Below are 25,591 nucleotides of genomic sequence, written 5' to 3'. Positions count from 1 at the left end.
CTCTATTAAAGGAAGTCACCTTACATTATTTGATCCATGGTATAATAGTTTTGTAAGTCTCCAAGGTAAGTTGAGCAGGTCTGTCTTAGGCTCGGAATGCAGATGACTATGGGAACACAAGTAGCTAGATAAATTATGATGTAGTCATTTAAGATGGAAGAGTTATTCATCTCACACTCATAGAATAGAGAAGAACTTCAGTTTGTAAATCTAGGCAGATCAAAAGCAATTTAAGAAACAAACTAGATTCTGACCCGCCCTTTGAAGGACGTGTTTATTTTCTGTTTTACCATTTTTTTAGAAATTTAATTTTTATATTCGTGTTTTTCTTTAATCATATTTGTATTTTTTTTTGTAATTTTGTTTTGACTTGTAATCCTATTTAGCAAAAATTAAAATGGGTTTTGGAAATTTTAAACCAATGTAAATAAAAACCACATTACCTTTGAAAACGCTGTATCAATTTTTGACGATAACCTTTTTTGTTTATCTAAATCTTTAATTATATATATAATTAATGTATACATGAACTATTTTAGTTGGTCTATTAGATGGATTAAGATTTTAGGCGAGGTTTTGACCCGCAAAAAGTATAATATTATTTTATTTAAATATTTATAGAATTGCCATTTTCAGTTTTAGTTCTCGTTTTTAATGTTTAGTTTTTGATTGTATATCTATAAATAGAAGGTGGGAATATATTTTATGTTATCAAATATAATCATAGTTTAATCCTATTAAATATAATTTTCATTGTTCATAATGTTTAGTTTTTGATCTGTTAATTTTTGCATGTAGTGTAGAGTTAGTGTAAATTTTTGATATGATATATTCTTTTACTAAATAACCTATGTTCTTTTAAATAAATCTGAAATCTGTAAAAAGGATCAAACTATTTGTATTACTATAAACGAAGTTCTAAGTCAGCGCGTAGTGAATTAATTGGAGATTGTAACGGGATTAAAGGGAAATTAGGGTTTATATAGATTTAAGTTTATATAGTTAAATATCTAATCAACTATGTCATGAAGCTGTGGTCTAGTGGTCGCTGATGCCTATTACATCCAGCATTACCTGGGTTTGACGGGACCTTTGTACGTTTAGCACATTTTTTAGGAATTAGGTTAAATGAATATAAAAAGATATAACTGTCCTTGTCTTCTACCTTCTTCCTACAAACCTGTAGCCGTTTTTTTCCGCGATTTTAGTGTTCAAATCTTGTAAGTTTTGATCTAAATAACACAAATCTATAACAGAATTTGTTTTTATAGTTCTTTCAAATCTTGTAAGTTTTGCCATTTCAATGTTCTCTCATATCTCGTTAGTTTTGATCTAAATAACACAAATCTATAACACAAACATATTTTATCAAGTTTCAAATCTATAAAACAATGAACTTGATTTTTTTTTCTCCGATCAACACATAACCCACATAACGATCTCGATTTAGTTGAAAGGGATAAGAAAAATAAGATAATAAATTGTTTGCTTAAAATAAATTATTTTCGTGGACATAAATATAATTTAATCAAAAGCATATGGTAAAAATAAATCAGTGGCAGAATCTTGTAAATACTATTGAAAACCAAGGGCATCTAAAAAAGGGTCTTGTGTTTTAATAGTATAGATTTCTTGGAATAATTCAAAACTTGATAAGTCGATGAGTTAGTGAGATCTGGCGGCATAAAGAATAAGCCTAACACTTGTATCCTCTTCACTTGTCACCAACAATTTATAACTCAATAACATCTCTTCGACGGCTCCATAGATTTTAGACTGTGTGTGGGGGTGGGGGGGAGTGATTTCACTTAAACAATCTGATTTAGAAAATCTATTCAACGTAAAGTTTGGAGATGATTTGACTTAGATGATCTTATATTAGACTATATGGTTTAGAGAGTTAGTAAAAAAACTGATTTTTGTTAAACCATTTTAAAATGTCACTTAAAAAGTACTCCATCAGTTTCGATTAGATGTCATTTCAGAGCAAATTTTTTGTTTCAAAATAAGTGTCGTCTTATGATTTTAATGCAAAATTTATTGACTTTTTATTATAAACTATTTTTCTATTGGTTAAAATCTGGTTAGGTGTATTGTTAATGATGTTTTTATCTAGTAAATATACAAACTTAAATATTTTATTAATCTGTGTGTCGAAATTTAAAACGACAAATAAAATAAAATAGAGGGAGTATCAGATTTGAGTTTTCTTTTAACTAGAAACTCCAATCACTTGAAAACTTTAAACTTCATAATTTCAAATATTTTCAATAATAATGAATTTTGGAGTAGTTTATGAAATGTCAAGTTCAATAAAATTAGATTTTAATTAATTTTTAAAATTCATGTATGAATAACAATGAATTTATCATTTTTAATATAAGTCACTAAATTTTTTTCGTTGATACATCCTCTTATATTATACGGAAATAGAATACTTATTTAAATACGGAAAATGCCTGCAGTTCTCTGCATATTGTTTGGGCCTTATGCACAGTAATATTTTGGTATTTACCAATGTTATAGAGTCATAGAGTCGACCACATGTGAATAAATAAATTTATTTTATTATATAATAATATATTAACCGTGAAAATAAATAAATAAAACTAAATTTAAGTATTTTCTAAATGTTTTTATAAAATAAAATAATATTCTGGATATTTAGAAAATATTTAAATTTATTTTTTATATTTTATTTTATTGGACATACAAAATATATAAAAAATAGTGTAGACTATCTAATTTTTTGTTACGAATTAAGAGTTATGACATCTAACAAGAAATATCAAGGCTTAAAATTCATAAATATTTAAATATATAATTTGAACAATAAATTTAAAATTCAAATCAAAAATAAACCAAAAGTAAATCATCATTATAAATTATCGATAACAAAATAAATAAGATCAAATCAAATAAACTAGTTTTGATTTTCTCTACATCGTTCACTTCATTTTTTTCAAGTAAAAACAATAAAAATAATAAGTAAAACTTATTTATGGGTTCAACAATTGGTTCAACCGGTAACCGGATTCCGGTTTTAGCGGGTTTTTGCGGGGTTTATTGGGTTTTTAAATATATTTTTTTCACAAAATCCAAACCCGATTTATCTTGGGTCACTGGATTTACCGGTTCAACCACGGGTGCGGATCGGATTTTAAAATATGGGTATTTACAATAAGATCAAAACTTGATCACAAACAACAAAAACGAAGATTAAGAACAGCACAACAAAGACAATTATTTACATAAACATAAAAATTGGTAAAAGTCTATTTTATTAAATCGAGTAACTGTACAAAACCTATTAGTAGACCAATTTATTTTATTTCTTTTTTAACGGCAAAAACTTATTATATCACTCAAACTTGAGAGAGTTTGAGTAACCAGACCAGAATATAGTACTAACATAACAAAGGTTTATATGAAATGATAGAGCGGTCATAGCTAAGTGGTCTGCAGTTCCAATTTATCCCGCATGATGTAGTTTATCTTAAAATATTGGGATATGTTATTTAGTTCGCGTAATTCCTTGAACTCAATCGAAAAGTCCGGCCATGTCTGAGGGTCCTCTATTATTGCTAATAAATCTTTGCAATCTGTATGAAAGTGTTGACATGTCGAATGATGCAGCATACTGTCCATTACCAATAGTAACACCTCTAACTCTATATGCAGTGGTGATTCCCATCTTCTTAGATATCTTGTCCCCATAAGATGTGTCCTTCCATTACCATCTATCCACATCCATTGAACACTAAAGTAGAAGTCTAAGAACCATTTACACACTCTCTAGGCTTAAGACCTGAGGCATCGATATCTGAGACTGTAATTCTGTATGTGAAACATTTGCTGTAAACCATGCTTGACATTCTCCTTTTATAAATCTTATCATCTCAAGTGGAGCACTATCCATTCATTTGTAGAGTTTATTCCTTGCTTTCTAGAAATCTCTGGGTTCTCAATAATATTCTTCCTCCAAAAAAGATAATTCATATTAGTGTATATGCTTGGCGACAGGGAAAATATTCTGATGAAACTGTGTAGATGAGAGCCCATGCTTGAAGTGTTGAGGGGTACTCAAAAATCGTCAAATTCCTTTTAACTGCAATATGCCTTGTCATTAATTACCAAATTAGATGACAAATTTTTTTAGGAGTATTCAAATTCCAAACAAAGACTGTAGTTTCATGATGCTTGGTTCTATACAAACAATATCTTCTTTCTATTTGAGTATATGTCTGACCATCCAATATCTACCCAATATTCTGACTTAACAGTGTATAGACCACTCCCCATCAATAAGAATCACGATGTAAGGATCTGTTTTTGGCCAGTCTCCAAATAAAAGGGATGTCTTATGGTACCACAAAATTCACAAGCATTACCACGTCCATTCTTTTGATTCATGATTGATAAACTCGTTTACTGTCATTCGGGGATATGCTACCGGGATATTTGGCTTTGCTCATTGTCATTCGGGGATATGCTACCGGGATATTTGGCTTTGCTGGTCTAGCAGGTGTGACCAGAATCTAAGGATCCTCTCCTATTTTTGCATCATAACCTGAATGGATCTTCTGTCTAATATTACACAGTAACAATGACCTGGCTGCAGGAATGCTAGTCCATATGAAAGAAGGAGAGTCGCCCAATTTATTTGCTTTACCAAATTAAACTATATATATATACATATTACATTTTCTATTTCTCTTATATAATCTAATTTATTATTTTTGTGGTTCCTTAACATTGTATCCCATAAAAGAAACTAACTAACAAATTCATATTGTCAGGCGTCAGCCATCAGTTATATCCAAGCTTCTATTGGTTACGTTATCACCATGGTCCTTCCTCTATCATCTTTAAAAATAACAGATTTGCGATCACAAATAAACATTTGTCAAAATACAAAAGTTTTGAAAAATATAATTACGTAAAAAATAATATACCATACTATATAATATATTTGTCCCCGCACAACTTGGATTCAACTCTAGTATCTATATTATTAAATTGAATTACAAAATAGAACTAACCATATTTTCAACAAATTTATTACATATTTTGTTACCTTATTTTCACTCATCCTAACTAATTTAATCATTTTCCCACTTTTTCCACTAACATAATGCTTTCGTCAGATATTCCTAGCTATTAAATATCTACAACATATTTTACTAGATATAGGTTAATAAATAAATAATCTATTAGTTACCCATATTGTTAGTTTGTCACAATAACCAAATTATGAATTAAACCATGTTTGCCTTTATAAGAGTCATCCATGAGAAGACTTTCCAAGATGTCTGCTCACGAAATCAAGAATTTGATTAAAATCTAGGAATATAATAGAGCAGATTTCTAGAAAAAAAAACTTTTTGGGAAGACTTTTTTTTAAATCTCTTAATTTATTAATTTCTAAATTATATGCTATACTCCTTTTGTTTCACTATAAATGATATTTTGGAATGAATATTTTGTTTCGGTTTACATGAAGTATTGAAATTTAAAGTTGTGAAATTTTAAGATCAACTTTAATTTTATTAGAAATTATTTAACCAATTAAATTTTACAGTTCTTTTAATAATTGGTAACTTATTTTAAAATCATATCTTTAAAACATTTTTTTCTAGAGAAATGTAATTATCTTAATTTTTGTGCTCTAAGTCAAAACATTAAATATTATGAAACAAAAAGAGTATTATTTTTTATCAATTGCAAAACTGATCTGAGCAGACTTTTGTGACACCGTGGAGACTTTTTCTGGCATGTGAAAAGACTTCTCATCAAACTTCTCTGTAATTCTTTTATGAAAAGACAATTTTTGCAATATTTTGTTAATTGCAAAACTAACTTTATTTTTACATAGATTTTTGGGAAGTCTTCGCAATTTTTTTTGTTATAAAGAAAAATTAGAAGACTTCTCTTGAAGCCTGTTCCATTTCTCGAGATGTCTTCTATGCGAAACATATATTTTCAAATATCATACGTAAATTCGGTGAGAATTCATGTTTTATTCTCCAAATAACAAAAACTTTTTTATGAAAGATATTCACTTGTTATTGAAAAATAATTATCAATCTTGAGTAACTTTAATAAAAATCTAATCTTGAAATCCAAAATTTTGAGTCTTAAGATAAAATGAGAAAGGATATTCAAGATAAATGATTTGTATGTGTAAAAAATGAGATAAAAAGATGTATGAATTGATTTGTAGCGCTTTTAAATTTTGGTTTTTGTTGTTAATGGTGGTTGGTTATATTGAATACAATGACATTTTCATAAATAAGTGTTGAAGATGTTTAAGTAAAATTAACATATTTCAAAAATACTACCATTTTGATAAAAAAATAAATAAAAGAAAAACAGTGGCATTTTCATGAATTAAAAGAACTTTTAGGGTGAATAGAAGAGAAGAAAAATTCAAAAGGATTAGTTTGGTGTGTGACCAAAATTTTATGTCATTTTCGAATAAAGCCCGATACAGAAAGACTTCGAGTTTGTTTATCTTATCTTTATTCTCAGCCTGTTGTTCAAAAAAAAAATCTTTATTCTCAACCCAAAAAAAGATGACAATGATATGGAGAGAGATTGATCATCCAGTTTCCTGTTGTTTCTAAATCCTTTTCTTTGGAAACAGGTAAATAATTGATTTTATTTTCTGTTTTTTTGTTATTTAGAAAAATTAGAATATTAAATCTATACTATTAAAGCAGGATCCTATTGTCCTTTTTACCTAAACATGCTCTTTCTTTACAATGATTCCTTACATTTCGTAGAATAAAAAAGGGTATTTACGTGAATTACGTCCAACATGTTTTGTGTCAACGTTTTTTTAAATGGCCCAATGCTTAATGTAGGCCCAAACGATTTGCATCCAAACCTGTTAATAAAAGATACGATTTTGAATTAGATATCTATACCATTAAATCAAGGGAAATTTGGACGCATGACTATAGTACAATTAGAATTGAGGCGGTAACCATAGTGAACGGAATGCTATAATATTCTTTATATAATATGTATAATGACAAAAATTACCCTTTATTCCTGTTCATTCTCACTCTCACTTGATCTTTGTTTTTTTTCTTTTATTCAATGATTATTTACAAGTTTATGAAACCATACATTACACGACGTATAATTATCATATCCACCAAGTGTTTGATTTTTTCTTCATATCTTTGTTTGGGTTTACAATTTTGCTACTATCCAATATATATGGGATTAAGAAGCAGAGGATGCGTAGAGCTAGTGGAGAAGATGAACAGTATACACTTCGTCGAACAATACTATTTGATAAACATAGAATAGTACACCACGATGTGTACTGTTACATCATCTCTATGTCTTGTCTTCCAGCAATGTCGCCAATCATTGTTTCCTTACCTCTTTCCACCGTCTCTTCTTTTTCTCCAATTCTTCTGGGTATTTTTTTCTCCTACTTCATCAACTCCGACTACACCTCCATCATCCCTTTGCTAATGGTGTATCTTCTTACACTGCTCGACTCTACTATTTAATGATTATAGTATAGTATGTCTCATCTTCTCCTCTATTTCTTATTGTGGTTTTTTACTAATCCCTCAAATTTATTGACAATGCCACTAGTTTCTTCACAAATCGGAAATCCTCCTCCTTTGGGTTTAGGGTTTAGGGTTTATGGTTTGGGTTTAGGGTTTAGGATATATGGTTTGGATACATTGTTGGGTTTAGGATTTGGGTTTAGGGTATATTGTTTGGGTTTAGGGTATATGGTTTGGTTTATGGTTTGGGTTTAGGTTTAGGGTTTGGGTTTAGGATATATGGTTTGGGTTTAGGGTTTGGGTTTAGAGCTAGTGTAGAAAATGAACTGTATACACTACGTCGAACTATACTATTTGATAAATATAGAATAGTACACAACGATGTGTACTGTTACATAATCTCTATGTCTTGTCTTCCAGCAATGTCGTCAATCATTGTTTCATCACCTATTCCCATTGTCTCTTCTTTTTCTCCAATTCTTGTGGTATTTTCCCCCTATTTCATCACCTCCATCATCCCTTTGCTAATGGTGTATCCTCTTACATTGGACGCCTATACTATTTAATGATTGTAGTATAGTATGTTTCATCTTTTCCTCTATTTCTTATGGTGGTTTTTTACTAATCCCTCAAATTTATTGACAATGCCACTAGCTTCTTCACAAATCGGAAATCCTCCTCTTTTGGATTTATGGTTTATGGTTTGAGTATAGGGTTTAGGGTATATAGTTTGGGTTTAGGTTTCAGGGTTTAGAGTTATTCGATTTTCCAAATTTGAAAGGTGTAGAAGTTAAATACTTGCTCATGGGTTCACTAATCCATGGAAGGGGGTTAGGGTATAGTTTTGAAGAGGAGAGAGGATTTGATTTGAGATTTTGGGTTTTTGATCAAGGGAGCCTATAAGAGATTTTCCGAAACCATTTCCAAACATAGAAATAAGTAACATTGTTATATATTATGTTAATGTGTTACATTCTATTGTAAAATCGAATAATAGAAATATAAGTGTAAACTAACCAAATATATAATCTTTTTATAGTATTGGTATCAATTTGTTTTCTATACTATTTTTAAAATAGTATAATATAATATAGTTAGTTAATTGTGCACAATGCATCAAACAGACGATCACACGCGTAAAAGAAGATTCTTGTCCACTTTTGTGGTAAACAGACACACTTCCCCATAAAAGTCATACATGGTTACTTTTTTTATTTTTTGCTTGCTATGAATATAGAGCAAATTGACCCTTAAATAAAAAGCTTAAATTTAAATAAATAAACTAAATTTTCGGAAGTTTCTTAAATAACAATACCGAATATACTAAATCATAACTATATGGTCGATACTTATATTTCCATATCTTCAAAATATCAATAAAAACCAATAAAAACAACAAACCGCAAAATTTGGAAACTTCAATCTATATTATAATAAATACGAAAATCCAAGTTTCTATATCTTGAAAAAACTTGATTCGCAAGATATACGATTTTACTAAACTCACGGCTTATATTCTCTAACAGTATTAAACTTTGGAATATCCTAAACACACGACATTTCTTTTCCTATATATACATTTTATTTGCCTCAAAGCAAACACACAGATTTTGAAACGTTTCTCTTATATTGTTTTCAAAAAAAAGTATGTACCTTGATGAGATTAGGCTGTGGAGAAAAACTTGGTTGATTGAAGTCAAAGGCATCCACACCTGAAAACCAATCAATGTCCATTTTGGTGAGACTTTAGAGATAACATTTGCAGACAAAAGGTAAATATTGGGCACTTTTAAGTTTGTAGTTTATGTTTGGTTTTACGGAAATTGTAAATTATTTTTTTCTTGCTTAAAATTTTCTTTGAGGGGATCAAAATTCTTAAAAATATGTTTAAGGTATTTAGATAGTTGTAGTAAAACACTTATCTTTCAGCTGATTGGTTGTAGTCCACAGACTGTTGATTTACCTTTAAGGATCAGAATAAGTCCTTCGGTCAGAGATCGCCTTCTTCTTCTCTCTACCAAAGATGAATCTACTTTGAGAGAGAGTTTTGTTGTTTTTTGTATTTAAGTATACTGAAATAAACAAAAATTTGTATTTGCCCGTTAATTTAATCGGCTATAACCCAAATGTTTTAATAAATAAAAAGGAAAAGGCCCAAACAGAAAAGCCTTAATTAATATATAATAAATAAAATAATTATAATTTTGGTATATATTAAACTTTTTGTTTATTAATTGTAAGTTAAGTAATAGATTTAAAAACATAGAAAAGCCTTTTAGCCGGTAAAATATAATAGATTTAAAAAATTAAAACATTTTTACAAAAAAAAAATATTTAAAAAAAATTAAGACACAAAATATTAACTTCATAGACCCTTCGAAGAAAAAAAAAGAAGATTAAAAAAATTGGTAATGAAACATTGTCTTAGAATCAAAGACAAACCTTTGGAGTTTTGATATGTTGAACACCAAATCGAACTATCACACCAATACCTTTATATGACTGCATCAGATCGGCTTCGATTTCATCGGATCTATGAAGTTTAAGCCATTCAAGAGGGCATGCAAAACAAAACGAGCCCCAAAAAAAATGTTATTTCAAGTATCCACCAAGGATGAAGAAAATAGAGAGTAGGACATACCTTGGAGATGACGATGAGTCAATTCGTGAAGACCCAATTCCATTTCTTCAATCGCCATAGGAGAGTGTATTTCTTTTTTTTTTAAAGCAAATGTGTCTGAAACAAGGAAAAAAAATTGGATTGTATTGCGTGAAAACTAAAAGTCAACTTGGTTTGAGCCAATTTATTTTTCGGGTTTTTTTAAAAACTTTTATCTCTTTAAACAAAGCCCATTTTAATAGTTTTGAGTACAAAATTATAAACAATTATTATCTGGCCCATTATCATGCCCATTCAAAATTATAACAAATTATATAATCTTATTATATAAAGTTTGGTTCTTCAAAGTTACTAATTAACACGATCGCGACACGTGGCAATTATAACTTTAAGATTGTGACATGTGTTAAAATATATATAAGTAAATAATATCAATCTTATTTCTTTTAAAGATTAAACCAAATTATTTAAAAGACTGTTTAAAATGCTAATTTTCCTTTATTCAAATCCTAATTTAAAAGGTCATAACAAAAAAATTGTCATTTAAAACGATTTACAAAAAAAACAATTATTATTAAACCAAAAAATATAAAAGATAATTAATGCTAATTTTCTTTTATTCAAATCTTAGTTAAAAAGGTCATAAACCAAAAAAATCTTATTATATAAAAAAGAAAAATTTAAAAGACTTTTTAATGCTAATTTTCCTGTATTCAAATCACAACTAAGAAGTTCATAACCCAAAAAAATTATTTACATATGAAAAGATTTTAAAAGTAAAAGTAAATAAAAAGTAAAGATAACTATGAAAGAAATAAAAAAACAACTGTTAAAAATATTAAATAATGCTAAATTTCCTTTATTCAAATCATAATTTAAAAGGTCATAACCAAAAAAAAATTGTCATTTAAAAACAATTTAAAAAACAATTATTATTAACCCAAAAAATGTAAAAGGCTGATTAATGCTAATTTTCTTTTATTCAATCTTAGTTAAAAAGGTCATAAACCAAAAAAAATATATTATTATATAGAAAAGAAAAATGTAAAAGACTTTTTAATGCTAATTTTCCTGTATTAAAATTCTAATTAAGAAGCTCATAACCCAAAAAAATTATTTACCTATAAAAGCGATTTAAAAAAAGTAAAAGTAAGTAAAAAGTAAAGATAACTATGAGAGAAATAAATAATAAAAAAAAACAACTGTAAAGAAATATTAAATGCTAATTTTCCTTTTTTTAAGTGAAAGAGTGTTTAATGTTAATTTTACTGAATTTAGACCCTAATTAAAAAGATCATAACCCAAGAGGAGAAATGATTATTCACATCTATATATAGAACTAAGCTCTCTCATATTTGTTCAGACAACCAAAAATAAGCGTTGCTTCAAGAAATATACAAGGTTATGTTTTATATCCCGAACTTGGCATGTTCTTCTTTAATACGTTTAGTTGTGATTATGGTTATTGTTGTGTTCGTCCTATTTTTATGACTTTTAGTTGTGATTATGCTTATATAATATGTTTATTTATGTTGTGTTGGGTGACGATGCTATGCTTATTATTTCTGTGTGCTTCAACTATACTTATTTATTATGAATATTTACCAGGAATTTTCAAGAAAGAATGGTTTCAGCAAGTTATTTAACTCTAGAAAGTGGGAGGCCAGAAATTTAAATAAGAATAATGAGCTTATGGGAATGAATTTTCTCCTACTCGATGAGAAGGTTAATTTTTTAACTTTTTTAGTTTAAATCTTATATAATTTTATTATTAAAAATAATTTGTTATTATATAGGAAAATACTATTCCAGGTTATGTGCATCATTCTCTTATTGAAAAGTTTGGAGAATGATTACGCCGTCATTGAAATCTGCAATTTTAATGTGCAAGATTGCAATTGAAACTACAGAGTTTCAGATCATAAATTTCAACAAATACCTCAGATACCGTCTGAAAATTTTTGATTCTGAAATTATTAAGATTTAGACCACGTGAAAGACTCAACATACGATTTATATGGTAAGATTCTTTTGGTCAGTTATTTCTTTATATATCTCCCCTTTTGTATCTTCCTTTCAACCTATTGCCTATTTTTAATTAATTTTCCTTGAAATAATCCTATTATATAACATGATTTTGTTACAAATGTGATAGGATATATCAAGAACATGGAGAAATCAGATGTTCGTAGTCGGACTAAACCTATCCTCCGAAAAGTTATTCTAACTTTATTGTTAGGAAGGTATATTTCAGTTTCAATTGTATTAATCAATTTCAATTCTATTAATCAATTTCGTTTTTTTATTTTTTATTTCTCTTTTACATTAAATATTCTATCTTAAACAGAGAAATTGAGATACAAGCAACACTATGAGCTGAACAAGCAGAATTATTTGAAGATAAGTATCGTGATGTAGAAAGTAAAAATATTGTTCTTATCATGACAAGTGTTTTGGTGAATACATATGAAGATGAAATTTATTTGTCGGCATCATCTGGAACAAAATTCTTATTGAACAATGATTTTGATTCAGTTTCCGACTTTCGAACAAGGTATTATCTAAATTTATTAAGTTATTGATGATGAACATGATACTAAAAATTATTAATTTAAAAAAGAAGTGTAAAATTAGTATTGATAGAAATTGTAAAAGAGTAATTTTAAAATTATTTATTAGTAACTAGAAATAATTATTTTATAGCAATTTATTTATTTCTAAAATTCTAAAGACAAGATAATTGTATAAGGTTATATAACAGTAATTTTCTATTTCTAAAATCCTAATCAAAAATATAAAGGCGAATTTAATACTGTTTTTATTTTTAATTGTAAATAAAAAGGATATTTATAAAATATAAAATTTTTCCTTTTTTAAAAAATTCTAGCAAAATAAAATTTTAAAAACTTATTTAATAAAACATTAGATTAGTACATAAAAAAGGAAAATGTTATCATTTATTTGATTGGCGTTATTCTTCGACTTTCAATTTTTCTTATTTTTCATTCAATTTTTTTTATTTTAGGTTGGGTTCAATTGAAAAATTTAAGTATAATGTCTTTTCTAATCCAAGTAGAAAGTTGATAACAATTCATCTATGTACCATTATTATAAAATACAAATTTTAACTTGAACGAAAATTATTTTTAGTTATAAAATAAATCTCACACAACATATGCAAACAATCATAAAACTATAATAAAATGATTATTATTTTATGTTTTCTATTAAATTAAAACATCAAACAAAACCGTTGCAACGCAACGGGCTCATATCTAGTTGAATTATAAAATACAAACATAAAGTTGATATTATTAAACATCTGTAAATTATTTTTGTAATTTAATTTTAAAGATAAACATATGTTATCTTATATCATAGAAAATAATAATTTGGCTTAAACCAGAATTGAGAGGAAACTATTTCTAATTCGGTTAATTTTGGGGTTTGTAAAAAAATAAATCCGACTTGAACACATTACTCAAATCGATGTGATAAAGATGTATAGTTTTTAAATGGGTCCTAACACTTGAAAATAAAATAATTTGAAAACTGAATAACTGAACCGTACACAAATTTCAAACTTGAATGCACATCCCAATGAAATGTCAAAACAAATTATATATGTCAAAACTCAAATTTTAAAATTCAGAAAAGAAAATAACAACTTTTAAATCGAAATTTTTAATCAAAAGGTTATCCCGCGCTTTATCAAAATCTAGTATTCAGTTGAATGAGAGAGACATGCCGGTAACTCTATATCTTTTATTTTCAAAATCTGTTTTGTCTTCATTCTTTAAGCTGACGAAAAATGTTTAGGAGACTGGATATTCAATAACTTAATCAGCTCGCTACCACTTTTCACTTGAACAAGAGCAAACATTAAGGTTTAGCAAATGATTGGATGAATGTCTCGAACTAAAATAATTCTTCCATTGCTCTAGTTTCCTACTCTCCACATAATTGAGAGGTTAATAGCTACACTAATTTACTCGATGAAAAGAATGATTTCAGTTGCACGATTTAAACTTTTTTTTACTAATAAGGGTGGAATCTGCCTATCAGCTAAACTATATATCTTGAACACTCCGAAAAATGAACCTAGCAAAGAGGATAGGAAAACAGATAAAATGTTCGGTTGGTAACTTGGTAATGATCCTTCTCAAAGGACTCGAGGAGGTCGACCAATTAAACCAACACAAAAAGTTCAAGAAATGCACTGGACTTTAGTAGGAGGAAGGAAAAATAGAGGTCGTGGAGGTCGTGGCGGTCGTGGTGGTCATGGTGGTCATGGCGGTCAACGTGATCATAGACCCCCTTTTTAAACGTCTCTAAGTTCCGGGTTTCCGTCATATTGCTACCTGTTTACATTGAAGAACACTCTATCTGAATCAACTGCTAAGTTACTTTGTAACTTCTTCAAATCTCATATATCTGTTTCAGATATATGTTTCTTCAGTCGTAAGATTTTATTATCGAACAACTGTAAACTTTGGTTACTTTTATTTTAATGCATCAAATTTAGTCAAAAAAAAAAAATCTTGGTAATGATGTAATATCTGGGCAGCATACTAAGCTATGATAATCAAGATGAACACCATCCCTGTTTTATCACCAAACTAGAAAAATTTATCAGTATAAAACCAAAGTTGATCTTGAAATGGAAAAACATTTAAATAAAAATAAACTAAGAAAAAAAGATTGGCTCATAAAAACTGCCACGGTAAATTTTTTTTAGCACATATTAGATGTTGCCAGGCAAGGCCGAATAGTACTAAGACTTCTGTGAAAAATTAAAAATTTCCCAAACTTTAGCTATATTGCAACAACTCTGAAACCTAATGTTGAATTCGAGTTCGGTTAAGTCAAATGAAATGAAACTAAACTCGATTGTGGGCTTTTCAAAGACGTTTTATTGGCAATATGTGAGAACAAACGGATTATAAAGAGATTAAAGGAAAAAAAAAGCCCGAAGCTTTGCTAAAAGCGCCGGTAAGAACACAAGAAAGCTCGATCGGTTGGTAAAATCCTAAATCTTTCCGTCAGTGGTCTAGTGAGTATTTGCGGATCCTCTTCTATTTCCCCTCTGTCCTTCTTTTATACCTCTCTTTCTTATGTCTTTCGTTCGCCCTAGGACGTGTTCGTCCTAGAGCCCCCAGACCTGAATTCGCGTTTGATGGGTTTCGAAGCCAAACGATGGCGTTTGTTAGGCCGATATTGATCCGGTCCGATGATCGATCGTCCGAACAGATCCATCGATCTGTTCAACTGGGCCGATCTCAAAGGGGGTTCCTGATGTCGATGGGCCGAATGTTGAGCCTTGTGGAGGGATGCTAAATCCATCTCTACACCTAAGACCTTAATATTTATAAATTTTAGCTTATAGGACGATCTAATGTATAAAATAAAAACAAAGGATCCTGTACAAATGTACCTTGAGAACATGTGCAAAGCCGGCACTGATTATTACACTGTTCTGGAGAATGTGAGTTCGATTAGGACGACTCAAAAGCTGTAAAAATGGCTCTTCTCGTTCAGATAATAACTTTAGAAATACACCGTATCAATGTAGCCCAGAATGTCTTCTGCGCTGTGGAGATGTGAGTGTGATCCACCAGAAACAACCGTGGGAGATCGCTGCTGGAGATTGTAAAATAAAAAATTCAAAAGTCGGTGGTCAGGGTAGGGACTAGGGACTTCAAGTGGTGGTTTTGTGAAAGAAGCTTATGAGAACATCTACTCGAGAAAACTTATCCTTGTCTCTATGCCCACAAATCTTCGCTCAAGTCATGATCGTTTTATAAAGCTAGAAAGCGGTATTACTATTAAGTAATTTGAGATAACCACACTCCACAAACTAATTTAACATATGCTATAAAAAAAATCTAAATGTAGACACTGAATGACATTTCTTGGATAAAATGTATCGCTGCTTCTGAGCTTTGATAAATTTTAAAGAGGCTACTAATATCAATGATCTGCTTCAACCAAACTATCTGAAAGCGTTAAAGATTCCTGAAGAGGTGCCGTAGGAATTTGCTGTAAGACAGGCCTTGGAGGCACTTCAAGAGCTTCAAGTCTTCCTTCCATCATCTCTACGACTCTGTTCATTGGCGGGCGATCTGATGGGGAAGGCTGAATACACCACAAACCAACCAATGCCATCTTCTTTGCTACCTCCTCTTCCTCATTGTTGATTCCATCCTCGATAAGCCTTCTCGGCTTTCCTAATTCAAGATCCCTATATATCCATTCAGGAAAGTATATTGAACTTGTGTTAGAAGCTGAGTCTTGATGAGCGCTTTCTTTGTTCCTTGCACCAATCATCTCAAGAACTAACATTCCATAGCTATAAACATCTGACTTGCGAGACACGTTCCCATAAACTCTTGAAATCATTTCTGGTGCAATGTACCCCACTGTGCCTCTTGTGTCCAGCAATGACAGTGCACTCTCCTTCTTCTCGCAGAGCTTTGCAAGGCCAAAGTCAGAAACTTTGGGGCTAAAGTTTTCATCTAAGAGTACATTTTGTGGTTTGATGTCGAAATGTACAATCCTTGTTTTGCAGCCGTGATGCAGGTACTCTAGACCACGAGCAACTCCTAGCGCAATTTGATACAATGTCGTCCAATCCAATTTCACCGAGGACTTTTCTGAGATGAATTTATCAAGAGACCCATTTCCCAAAAATTCATATATAATTGCTCTTTTGGAACCTTCAGAGCAGAAACCAAGCAAGGTTACAATGTTGAGATGAGAAGTTTGGCTCATGCTTGCAACTTCATTAATGAAATCTTCACCATTACCCTTTGAATCTTTCAAGACTTTCACCGCAACCATACGGCCATCAGAAAGAGTTCCTCTATAAACAATTCCAAATCCACCTCTCCCGACCACTTCCGCAAATGACTTTGTAATTCTTTTCACCTGTGCATAAGTGTAGTGCTTGAGTGGAATGAGTGACTTCAGATTCTGTTGTCTCAGACGTAACTCTTTCATCCGGAGATAATGACGAAAGAATAATAATAAGATCACCAATAGAACAACGCCTGCTATCGAACCCGCAACTAGAAGAACAGAGAAAACTTTGATTAAATAACTTTATTTAAAATATATGAATCGGTTATAGTTCAAAATATATGTTCCCAGTGAACTAACCTTTGGGAATTATTTTGACCCAAGATCCTGTTCATCCGTTCAGCAATTAAAATTTAGTCAGAATGCAACTACACTATCTCGGAATAAAAAGTACGGAAAATCAAGTTCAATATCAATTTTCCAATCAAACTAACCTTTGTGGATTGCGTTGACCAAAGACCCTGTTCAACCGTTCAACATGTGTTAGAATGGAACCAAACTTGACGTCGAAGAGAAAGAAAAGTAAAAAGAACAAAATCAGACAAGACAATGGTTTACCGTCACAGTTATGTCCATGAGTCCCATCGCCACAAAAGCAGGCGAATTCATTCCTAGTGTGATTATATCCACAAGCACCGTTGGATTTTAAGCACATTGCGCAGTCTTGTTTAATTTCAAGATCGAAACCCTGTTCAAGAGACTTGTTTGGATTATCAGAACGCAGAGTGCGTAACGTCGAGTCAGAAACAGGTATACTGACTTTCTTTTTGCAATTTTTCCCTAAGTCTTTAGTGCCATCCCTCATGTAGAGTAAAGCAAACGAGCTGTTTGTCACAAAGCAGTAGTTTCTTAGCCCTTCCCTATCAATATCCTCACATTGAAAATCTGTAAGGTAATTGTAAACTGGGCTACTAGAAATATTTGATGACAAGTCTGGGCAGCCATATAAAATTGCTAGCAGCTTGGTGTGATCAGTGAAATGAAGGGCGCTTTGGTTGAATTGTTCATTTCGTGGGTTTGATGGACAAAGATTGTCGGTATAGTCCAATCTGGCAAGAGTTATGATATTGTAGTCATAGTTTGCCATTAAGATTCTGAACTTCACAGAGGAGACAGTCAACTCTGCGAATTCACCGCTGCAATTGAGCATGGAGCCGGGATAGCCGCAGTCTTCTCTGCCAGGTATCCAGAAAGGGTACAACAGATCCCTCTGATCGCCACAGCTAAACGGTTGGCTGCATAGTTTGTAACGATCATCATTTGTGACAACGGAGTTTGGAAGTAGTGGTGGCCCGGCGAAATAATCATCTGTGAAAACTGAGCTTGGAGCTGGGGCTGGGGATGGGGCTGGAGGTAAAGAATTCACAATTTGTAAGAGACGGCGCGGTATAACAGGGGCCATGTACGGTAGAGTTTCTTTTGTTCCGAGACATCTATTTCCTGCAGACACAAAGTTAGGCATTGATGGCACTATTTAGATGTTGTTTGTTTGTTAACCAAAAAAAGATGTCATTTCTTTGAACACTATTGTATCAGCAGCATCTAACATGAAATATCTAGATGCGAAATCTATAATATTAAAATATTTAGATATTTGAGATGCTAAAAGTGTGGAGTTTATATACTACATTTGTCCGCACTTGCGGGCTTAATAGTTTTAAAATTTTATAAAAAGATATACTATAAATTCAAAAATCTTAGAATAAAATTATTCTCATGTTTTTGAAATATTTAATAATTAACTAAATATTAATTTTTATATTCAATATTCTAATTTTAATAAAATATATTTTTTACGTAAAGTAAATTTAAAATATTCATATATACATAAATTATATTTATTTTTAAAAGATATGATATAAAATATTTTTAGATAATATAATACAGAATCTTTTAGATAATGATGAATAACAAACTAACGAAATTTGTTTTTAATTTATGGGTAATTATATATCTCTATAATATTATTTGAGAAGTCAGTTTCATATGTGTCGCGTTTACATTGATTCTCACAGTGGTTGATTACACGAATACTCTTAATGAATTAATTTTAGTTATACATAATTATCTTTACTAAAAATTGTTTAGTTTCCTTTTTGTTAATAAATCTTTAGTTATATTTATTTAGTATAGTTTATTTATTTCATAAACCCATATATAATAAAAAAGAAATATCTATAAAATATATAGATTTTGTATATACAAAAAAACAGATTTATTTTTTCTTACTTTATATTTTCCCTAAAAACACAAATAAAAAGTGAATATTGAATAATTTTCAAAATATATAGGTTTATATATATAATTTACAAAAGAAAATAGTTAAGATAAATTTTAAGAAAACATATTTTATAATAATTATATTTTTGATTAAATGATTTAAACATATTTTAAACGTAAAATCGAACAAATTATTTGGCAAATAATAGTATAAATAATTTTGAATCTCCTGTCAACTTTTTCAGAAATTATCTCAATAAGTGATTTTGATTGTCCTAAAAATTTATCGTAAAAGATAAATTACTATAATAGAGTCGGTTTAATATTACTAAACCAAAATATAATATAAGCATATATGTAATACTTTAATATTACTAAATTATAGTGTATAAGTTTGGCTATGATATTGTCCTTAGTATATTTTAGTTATTTTCAAGATAATGATAAATTATCAGTTAAGTTACTAAAATTATTTACTAATTGATATTAATAATTAAGCATGAAAATAAACAAATTCATTTCTAAAATAACAGTATAGATAAATATTATTTTTGTATCTCAATTTTTAAATTTTATAATAAAAATAATTATTTTTAGATAACAACACAATATATAGGAATTATCTTATTTTAAAAATTATTAATATTATTAATATAATTTTTTAAATATATAATAAATTCAAAACTAATAGCATAAATAAATTGTTCTATTTTCATTGTGTAATTTTTATAACAGAAATTATTATTTTAAGAAAACACCACAATCTATAACAATTATCTTACTATCAATATCAATATTAAATTTAATTAAGTAGTTATTATAGTTATTAAGTAATATTTTAATCAAAATAGTGTTTTGCCTCCGAGACTAGAAAATCTCATTTTCCCAATAAAACCAAAAATCTCATTTTCTGGCCAAAGCCGTAAAATTATGTTTTTCGGCCTAAACTGGAAAATTACAATTTTCTGCCAAAACCGAAAAATTAATTTTTTCTTACAAATGCATAAAATCGTGATTTCCGTAAAAATCGAAAAATTAAATTTTCAGCGAAAACAAGAAAATTGCATTTACCGCCAAAACTGGAAAATCGTTTTTTTTTGTAAAACCAAAAATTCATGTTTTCCGCTTAAATCAGAAAATCGTGTTAAAAAAAAACAATTTCCCGCCAAAATGGAAATTAAGTTTTCTCGATAAAACCGTAAATTTTTTTTTTTTCGCTAGAACCGTAAAATTGCAATTTTCCCGTCAAATCAGAAAATTGCAATTTCTTGCAAAACCCAAAAATTTATGTTTTTCCGCCAAAATTGTAAATTGTGTGTTTACCGTCAAAACCATACAATTGTTTTTTCCTAGAAAACTGTAAAATTGTATATTTTCGGCAATACCGCAAATTGTCTGTTTTCGTCAAAATTGCAAAACTACTAGTTTTCAAATGCTATTATGTAATAAAAAATGAACAACTTAGCATCTATATATTGCTCATGAATGCAAATATTAATTTTAGAAATGAACAACATCTGGATACAATATCTAGATGATGTATTCAAATGACATCTATATGCTGCATCAAATACAAAAAAGAACATGGCCTTACTTTTGTATCTTGAAGCTGTTATAGGGAACTCTGTGATGGTTCCATTTATACCGGCTCCAGTGATATATGAGTTTATCTCAACAGTTGCATCAGATACAAACTCATTCTGAAGCAGTTCCACATAGACCATGAGCTTAGACTTCTGCAGCCTCTCCAGTACATTGGTTTTCCCACTGACAAATGAATCATCAGATAAGGGAAAGACTGATGGTTTTATGATGACAACAGCGTTAGCGAATTTCTTTATGTCATCGATAGCAGAGTCACTAATATCATCAATTGTTTTTTCAACTTTGTAGACAGTCTCATACTTGCTCTGCTTCTTGATGTCAACTAAAATGGAGCTGTTCGTCGACTGTATCATGACTTTTTTCGTGGTCGTTCCGTTGCTGTAACCAGCTTCCGTGAGTGTATCAAGAACCGCTTTAACAAGGTCGAGACCTTTCTTCTCTCTAAGGTACACTGCATTCTGAAGGACAAGAATAAATAGTGGCTTGGCCATTAGAAGATGTCACAGTCTTATTGTAAAAATCTAAAGAGTAAGCCTGGTCATTTTAACTGAATCCAAAAACCCAACTCAAACCCACACAAAAATAGGTTTGGAAAGGTAAATTAACTTGTTAGATATTTTTGTTCAGGACCCGTGGGTACAGGTTTGGGTGTGGGTCCACCCGAGACCCGATATGATATCCGAAATTCTAAAAAAAATATTGTATATATTATGTATATTTCGGTATTTAGTTCTTTTTAGTATTACATATATTTTCAAGTTTGGGGTTACGGGTATTCGGTTATAGTGTTGGGTTTCAGGTACAATTTCAGATTGTTTGAAAATTTGGGTATTAAGATAAAACTTCTGGGACTTTTCGGGTCTTTGAGTTGGATTTTGGGTAAAATTTTAAATATTTTTTGGGTATTTGAATATTTTTGGGTATTTTTGGGTTTAGAGTATTTTTTTAGGTCTTCGGGTGGATTATTCCAGACCTACACCGAGGTATTTTATTGTGACATACTTTATTGTGATTCCAAACCAATCTGAATTTGAAATGTACTCAAAAACTACAGGTTTTTAACAGGTTTTCAAAATCAGCATCCGAACCAACCCGGATCTAAAAAGAACCAACCTAGAACCGAACAGGAAAAATAATAAGTACTGGGTCCGAATTTGCTAGATCCGAAGGATCTGGACCCGACAAGTACCAGGGACGCGAATGCCTATGCCTACTTAAGAGTTACTAGAACTCACCTCTACACTGATCAAAATACCAGAGAGAGTAGTGGAGTTCTTTGCCAAGTTCAGGAATTCAAAGAGTGACATAATCCTCCCAGAATCTCTCTCATTTGGATTCCTGTAAGGATTTGAAATCGCAGCTGCACAAAAATAGTGGGAGAATAGTTATCGTAATGTAAATCTCTCAAGTAGCCCGTAGTTTTTACCATATCATATTACCTTAGGTAATGTAAAATTGATACGGAAATAGATATTTGCATATCTATGTATCCAAGTTAACCAAAAGTAAAGTGTGAGTAGGCCAAGTGGGGAAACTTACGAGTTAAGTTGTGGATCTCAGGCCATGTGAGACTAAAAGTGTATAATCCAACATCTGAGCTAATCTCAGGAATAATCGTCGAACGGTTTCTAAGAGGAGTTTGGGCGGCCATTGTGCTTTTCTCGAGATCTATCGAATTTGAGCAAAAGGGTTTTCCTTCCCTGGACATTTGGACCGAGCAATCGATAACATCAGCACCATCTTTGATTGCCTTATCATATGCCAGATTTGTACATCCAGGATAGTCCCCACTCGCTCCATGTTTTGATATAACAAGAAAATCCACTGAGACATGAACCATTTGGTAGATGATAAAGTCAACTATATGATTCTTTTTATATAGTAAGAAAATAATTATGCAGATAATTACTCTCTTTTCTGTCAGTGATGCAAATAATTACTCTTACTACCTTGTTTTGTAGCGTTTCTGCCAATGTGGGAGAAGCAGTCTAAGGAGAAAATATGAAAATAAATAAGGGATAAATAATTGCATAAAACACAAGCTTAGTGTCCAGAAAAAAAAACTCTTGAAGAAAATATGCTTACCAACGGATGCAGATGCAGTTATGGGAAAATCAGAGAGCACACCATCAACAGAGAAATCACCATTGTCCACAAAAGATAGATACTCAGACACTGGATCAAAACTGTAGTTATATGCAATATTAGCATCATTTGCAAAACCTGACACATATACTTGTAATCCTGCTTTATGAGCATCGTGGACTAAGGATGTAGGAGGAAGCAAGTACTGCTTGTCATCCAGTGGCCATATGTACGATTTAGGAACAATAATTCCTGAAGCAAACGTCTTGACATAAGTTAGGTTACTCAAGATAGAACCATAAGTTCGCTTTGTTGTCGGCTCAAAATCTTCTTTTCCAAGAAATTTGAACACAAAACTTGGTCCATTACCCCCGAAATGGCCTGTAATTTTCCGAAAGAAATTCAGTTCAGGAGAAGAGATGTAGTCAATGGAAACAGTTCTTGAAGCTGATATCAGAAAGCTGCTCATGCTCATATTCTGTTGAGCATAGAACGCATCGTGCTGAACATTTAACCAAAAACTTTCTGGTTTTATCTGCGCGGTTACATCTTGAACTGTTAAAATCGAGAATCCATTTCCATCAAATTTTTCTGACTGTGACAATATTCCTTGTATCACTGCAAACATGGAAGAAGAAAAAGAGAACCATTTGTGAGAAGCAACAAACAAATTTTTTTCAGACAGTAACTGAAACACTTACAAGAAACATTCTTCAGATCTCTCAAGGAGAAATCAATGGTGAACCAACCCTCAGTAGGGATTCCGTTAACCATATAAGATTTTCGGCGTTTGGGGTAGACACTTTCAATAGTTGAGTCATTGTTCAGTCTTAAATCAGGGTAGCAAATGCCAAAGTCATCTTTGGTTAGCTGAACATCACACCATAGTACAGCACCGGGTACACTTGTCTGCATTGCGAGCTTGTAAGCATCAAGAATCGAATCTGGAAATAATCCAGAAAACCCACCACGTGCAATTACAAGAGGAGCATCACCTGGTAAAAAAAAACAAAAGTTATTTAAAAAAAAAAGAGATTATCCCAACGTATACTACACATACAAAAAAAGAAAGTCCGAGTGCTACATTCTCTCGTTTTCTCCTATTGGTCTTGGAAAATCATGCGTTAAGGAAATAAATAGAGAAGTGAGAGCATTCTCACCACTGAGTGTCTGCCATGGACTTTTAGATCTTTCAGCATTGATTTGAGCAGCAAACAGCTGAATCAGAACAACACCACAGAGTAAAATTATCGAAGCTCGCATTTTCAGATTACTTGGCAGGAATAACTTCACAAGCTTCTTTCTTCTCGGGGACTTACACCATATAGATAAAAAAAGAACAATAGTAGACTTTATGCATAAGCTTTTCTTTAATAAATGGCTTTATTAGTTGACTCTTGAAGTCGTCTCTTCATTATTTTTTTAAATAACATTCTCTGAAAATCTTCACTGGGACATGAGAGAAACTTGTTGGCAAACCTAATCCACACTTTTGTAAAATATAGAAACAAAACAACTGCATATTAATGTGCAAACTGCCAGAACGAGTGACTAATAAAACTCAGAATTACTTTTACAGCAAGACACTATAAATTTTGTACTTGTACAATAAATTTGGACAGGAAGCATTAAAATACATGACTTGTCTAATCTAGGGCAATTGTAGTTTTGGTAATCTGGTGGATGAAGAGGCTTTTAAGATTGATTCTCTTTAAGTGTAAATATTTATTGAATAGAGAGTTTTAACTTAAGTCCTTGACGTTGCTGGTTGAAAATCTACTCAAACTGTTGACTTTTTTAGTCTTCTAGTTTCCCATGGTGGATAAGTTAAACGGATAAAGACAAACGATTTTGGAGATAGATGGTATACGTTTGCCAACAAGTCCCTCTCAGATAACCATGAAGATTTCTAAGAAAAAAATGGCTTTTATATTATATCAGCAAAGATTTGGAAATGGTAACTAAAACGAAGGGCAGAGGTTATATTATAGCTGCTGATCGGGTAAATGACCAATACGATTCATTTGTTTTGGTTTTTCTACTTTCTTATTCATATTTAAGGAAAAGAAAGAAAAAAACACTTCCTGTCTCAAATTTTGTGTTTATTTAAAATATTGAAGGAGGAGACGACTTCCAGAGTCAACTAAAAAGCCATTTTATTGATTCTCTGTATTTGTACCAATGCTTAGGCAACATTGTTCTATCTGTGACTTGTGAGAACAAAGAAGTTACCAGTGACTTCCCGGAGTGGTAATCCAACAATGCGAGCTTCTACAGTTCTACTCTGTAGTGTTGTTCTGATTCAGGTGTTTGCGGCTCAAATTGATGCTAAAACATCAAGAAGTCCATGGCAGACACTCAGTGGTTAGACTTCTCTCACTTTCTATCTCTTTCTTTGTTTCTTTACGCATGATTCTCCGAGAAAATAGGAGAAACCTAGAGAAATTAGAACATATATATATATGTAGTAGAAGAGGTTGCGATCAACATATGTTCTCTGTTTCTTGCCAGGTGATGCTCCTCTTGTGATTGCTCGTGGTGGGTTTTCTGGATTGTTTCCAGACTCAAGTATAGCTGCTTACAGATACGGAATGCAGACAAGTTTAGCCGGTGCTGTTCTATGGTGTGATGTTCAGCTAACCAAAGATGGACATGGGATTTGCTTCCCTGA

At 30.9% G+C, this 25,591-nt stretch overlaps 1 protein-coding gene and 1 long non-coding RNA gene across 2 annotated transcripts; both read right to left on the bottom strand.

Annotated features, from left to right (window-relative positions):
- Positions 1-9,183: 9,183 nt before the first annotated feature.
- On the bottom strand, positions 9,184-10,288 carry LOC130501929 (uncharacterized). The gene is made up of 4 exons (XR_008939952.1): positions 10,174-10,288; positions 9,975-10,065; positions 9,496-9,604; positions 9,184-9,244 (listed from the first exon to the last, which is right to left on the bottom strand). It is a non-coding gene; the product is annotated as an uncharacterized LOC130501929 (long non-coding RNA).
- A 5,657-nt stretch (positions 10,289-15,945) lies between these two features.
- LOC108841892 (protein SUPPRESSOR OF NPR1-1 CONSTITUTIVE 4) lies at positions 15,946-24,260 on the bottom strand. Its single transcript, XM_056996724.1, has 11 exons — positions 24,081-24,260; positions 23,622-23,915; positions 22,921-23,538; positions 22,785-22,823; positions 22,375-22,659; positions 22,071-22,195; positions 20,825-21,293; positions 17,569-18,450; positions 17,445-17,471; positions 17,311-17,337; positions 15,946-17,219 (listed from the first exon to the last, which is right to left on the bottom strand). Exons 1-11 carry the CDS (start codon positions 24,181-24,183, stop codon positions 16,123-16,125), a joined length of 3,966 nt encoding a protein of 1,321 aa, XP_056852704.1. The 5' UTR covers positions 24,184-24,260; the 3' UTR covers positions 15,946-16,122.
- Between the last annotated feature and the right edge of the window lie 1,331 nt (positions 24,261-25,591).

Source organism: Raphanus sativus, chromosome 2, assembly GCF_000801105.2.
Source record: "Raphanus sativus cultivar WK10039 chromosome 2, ASM80110v3, whole genome shotgun sequence".
Lineage (NCBI taxonomy): Eukaryota > Viridiplantae > Streptophyta > Magnoliopsida > Brassicales > Brassicaceae > Raphanus > Raphanus sativus.
This window is presented reverse-complemented; position numbering and strand designations above follow the sequence as displayed.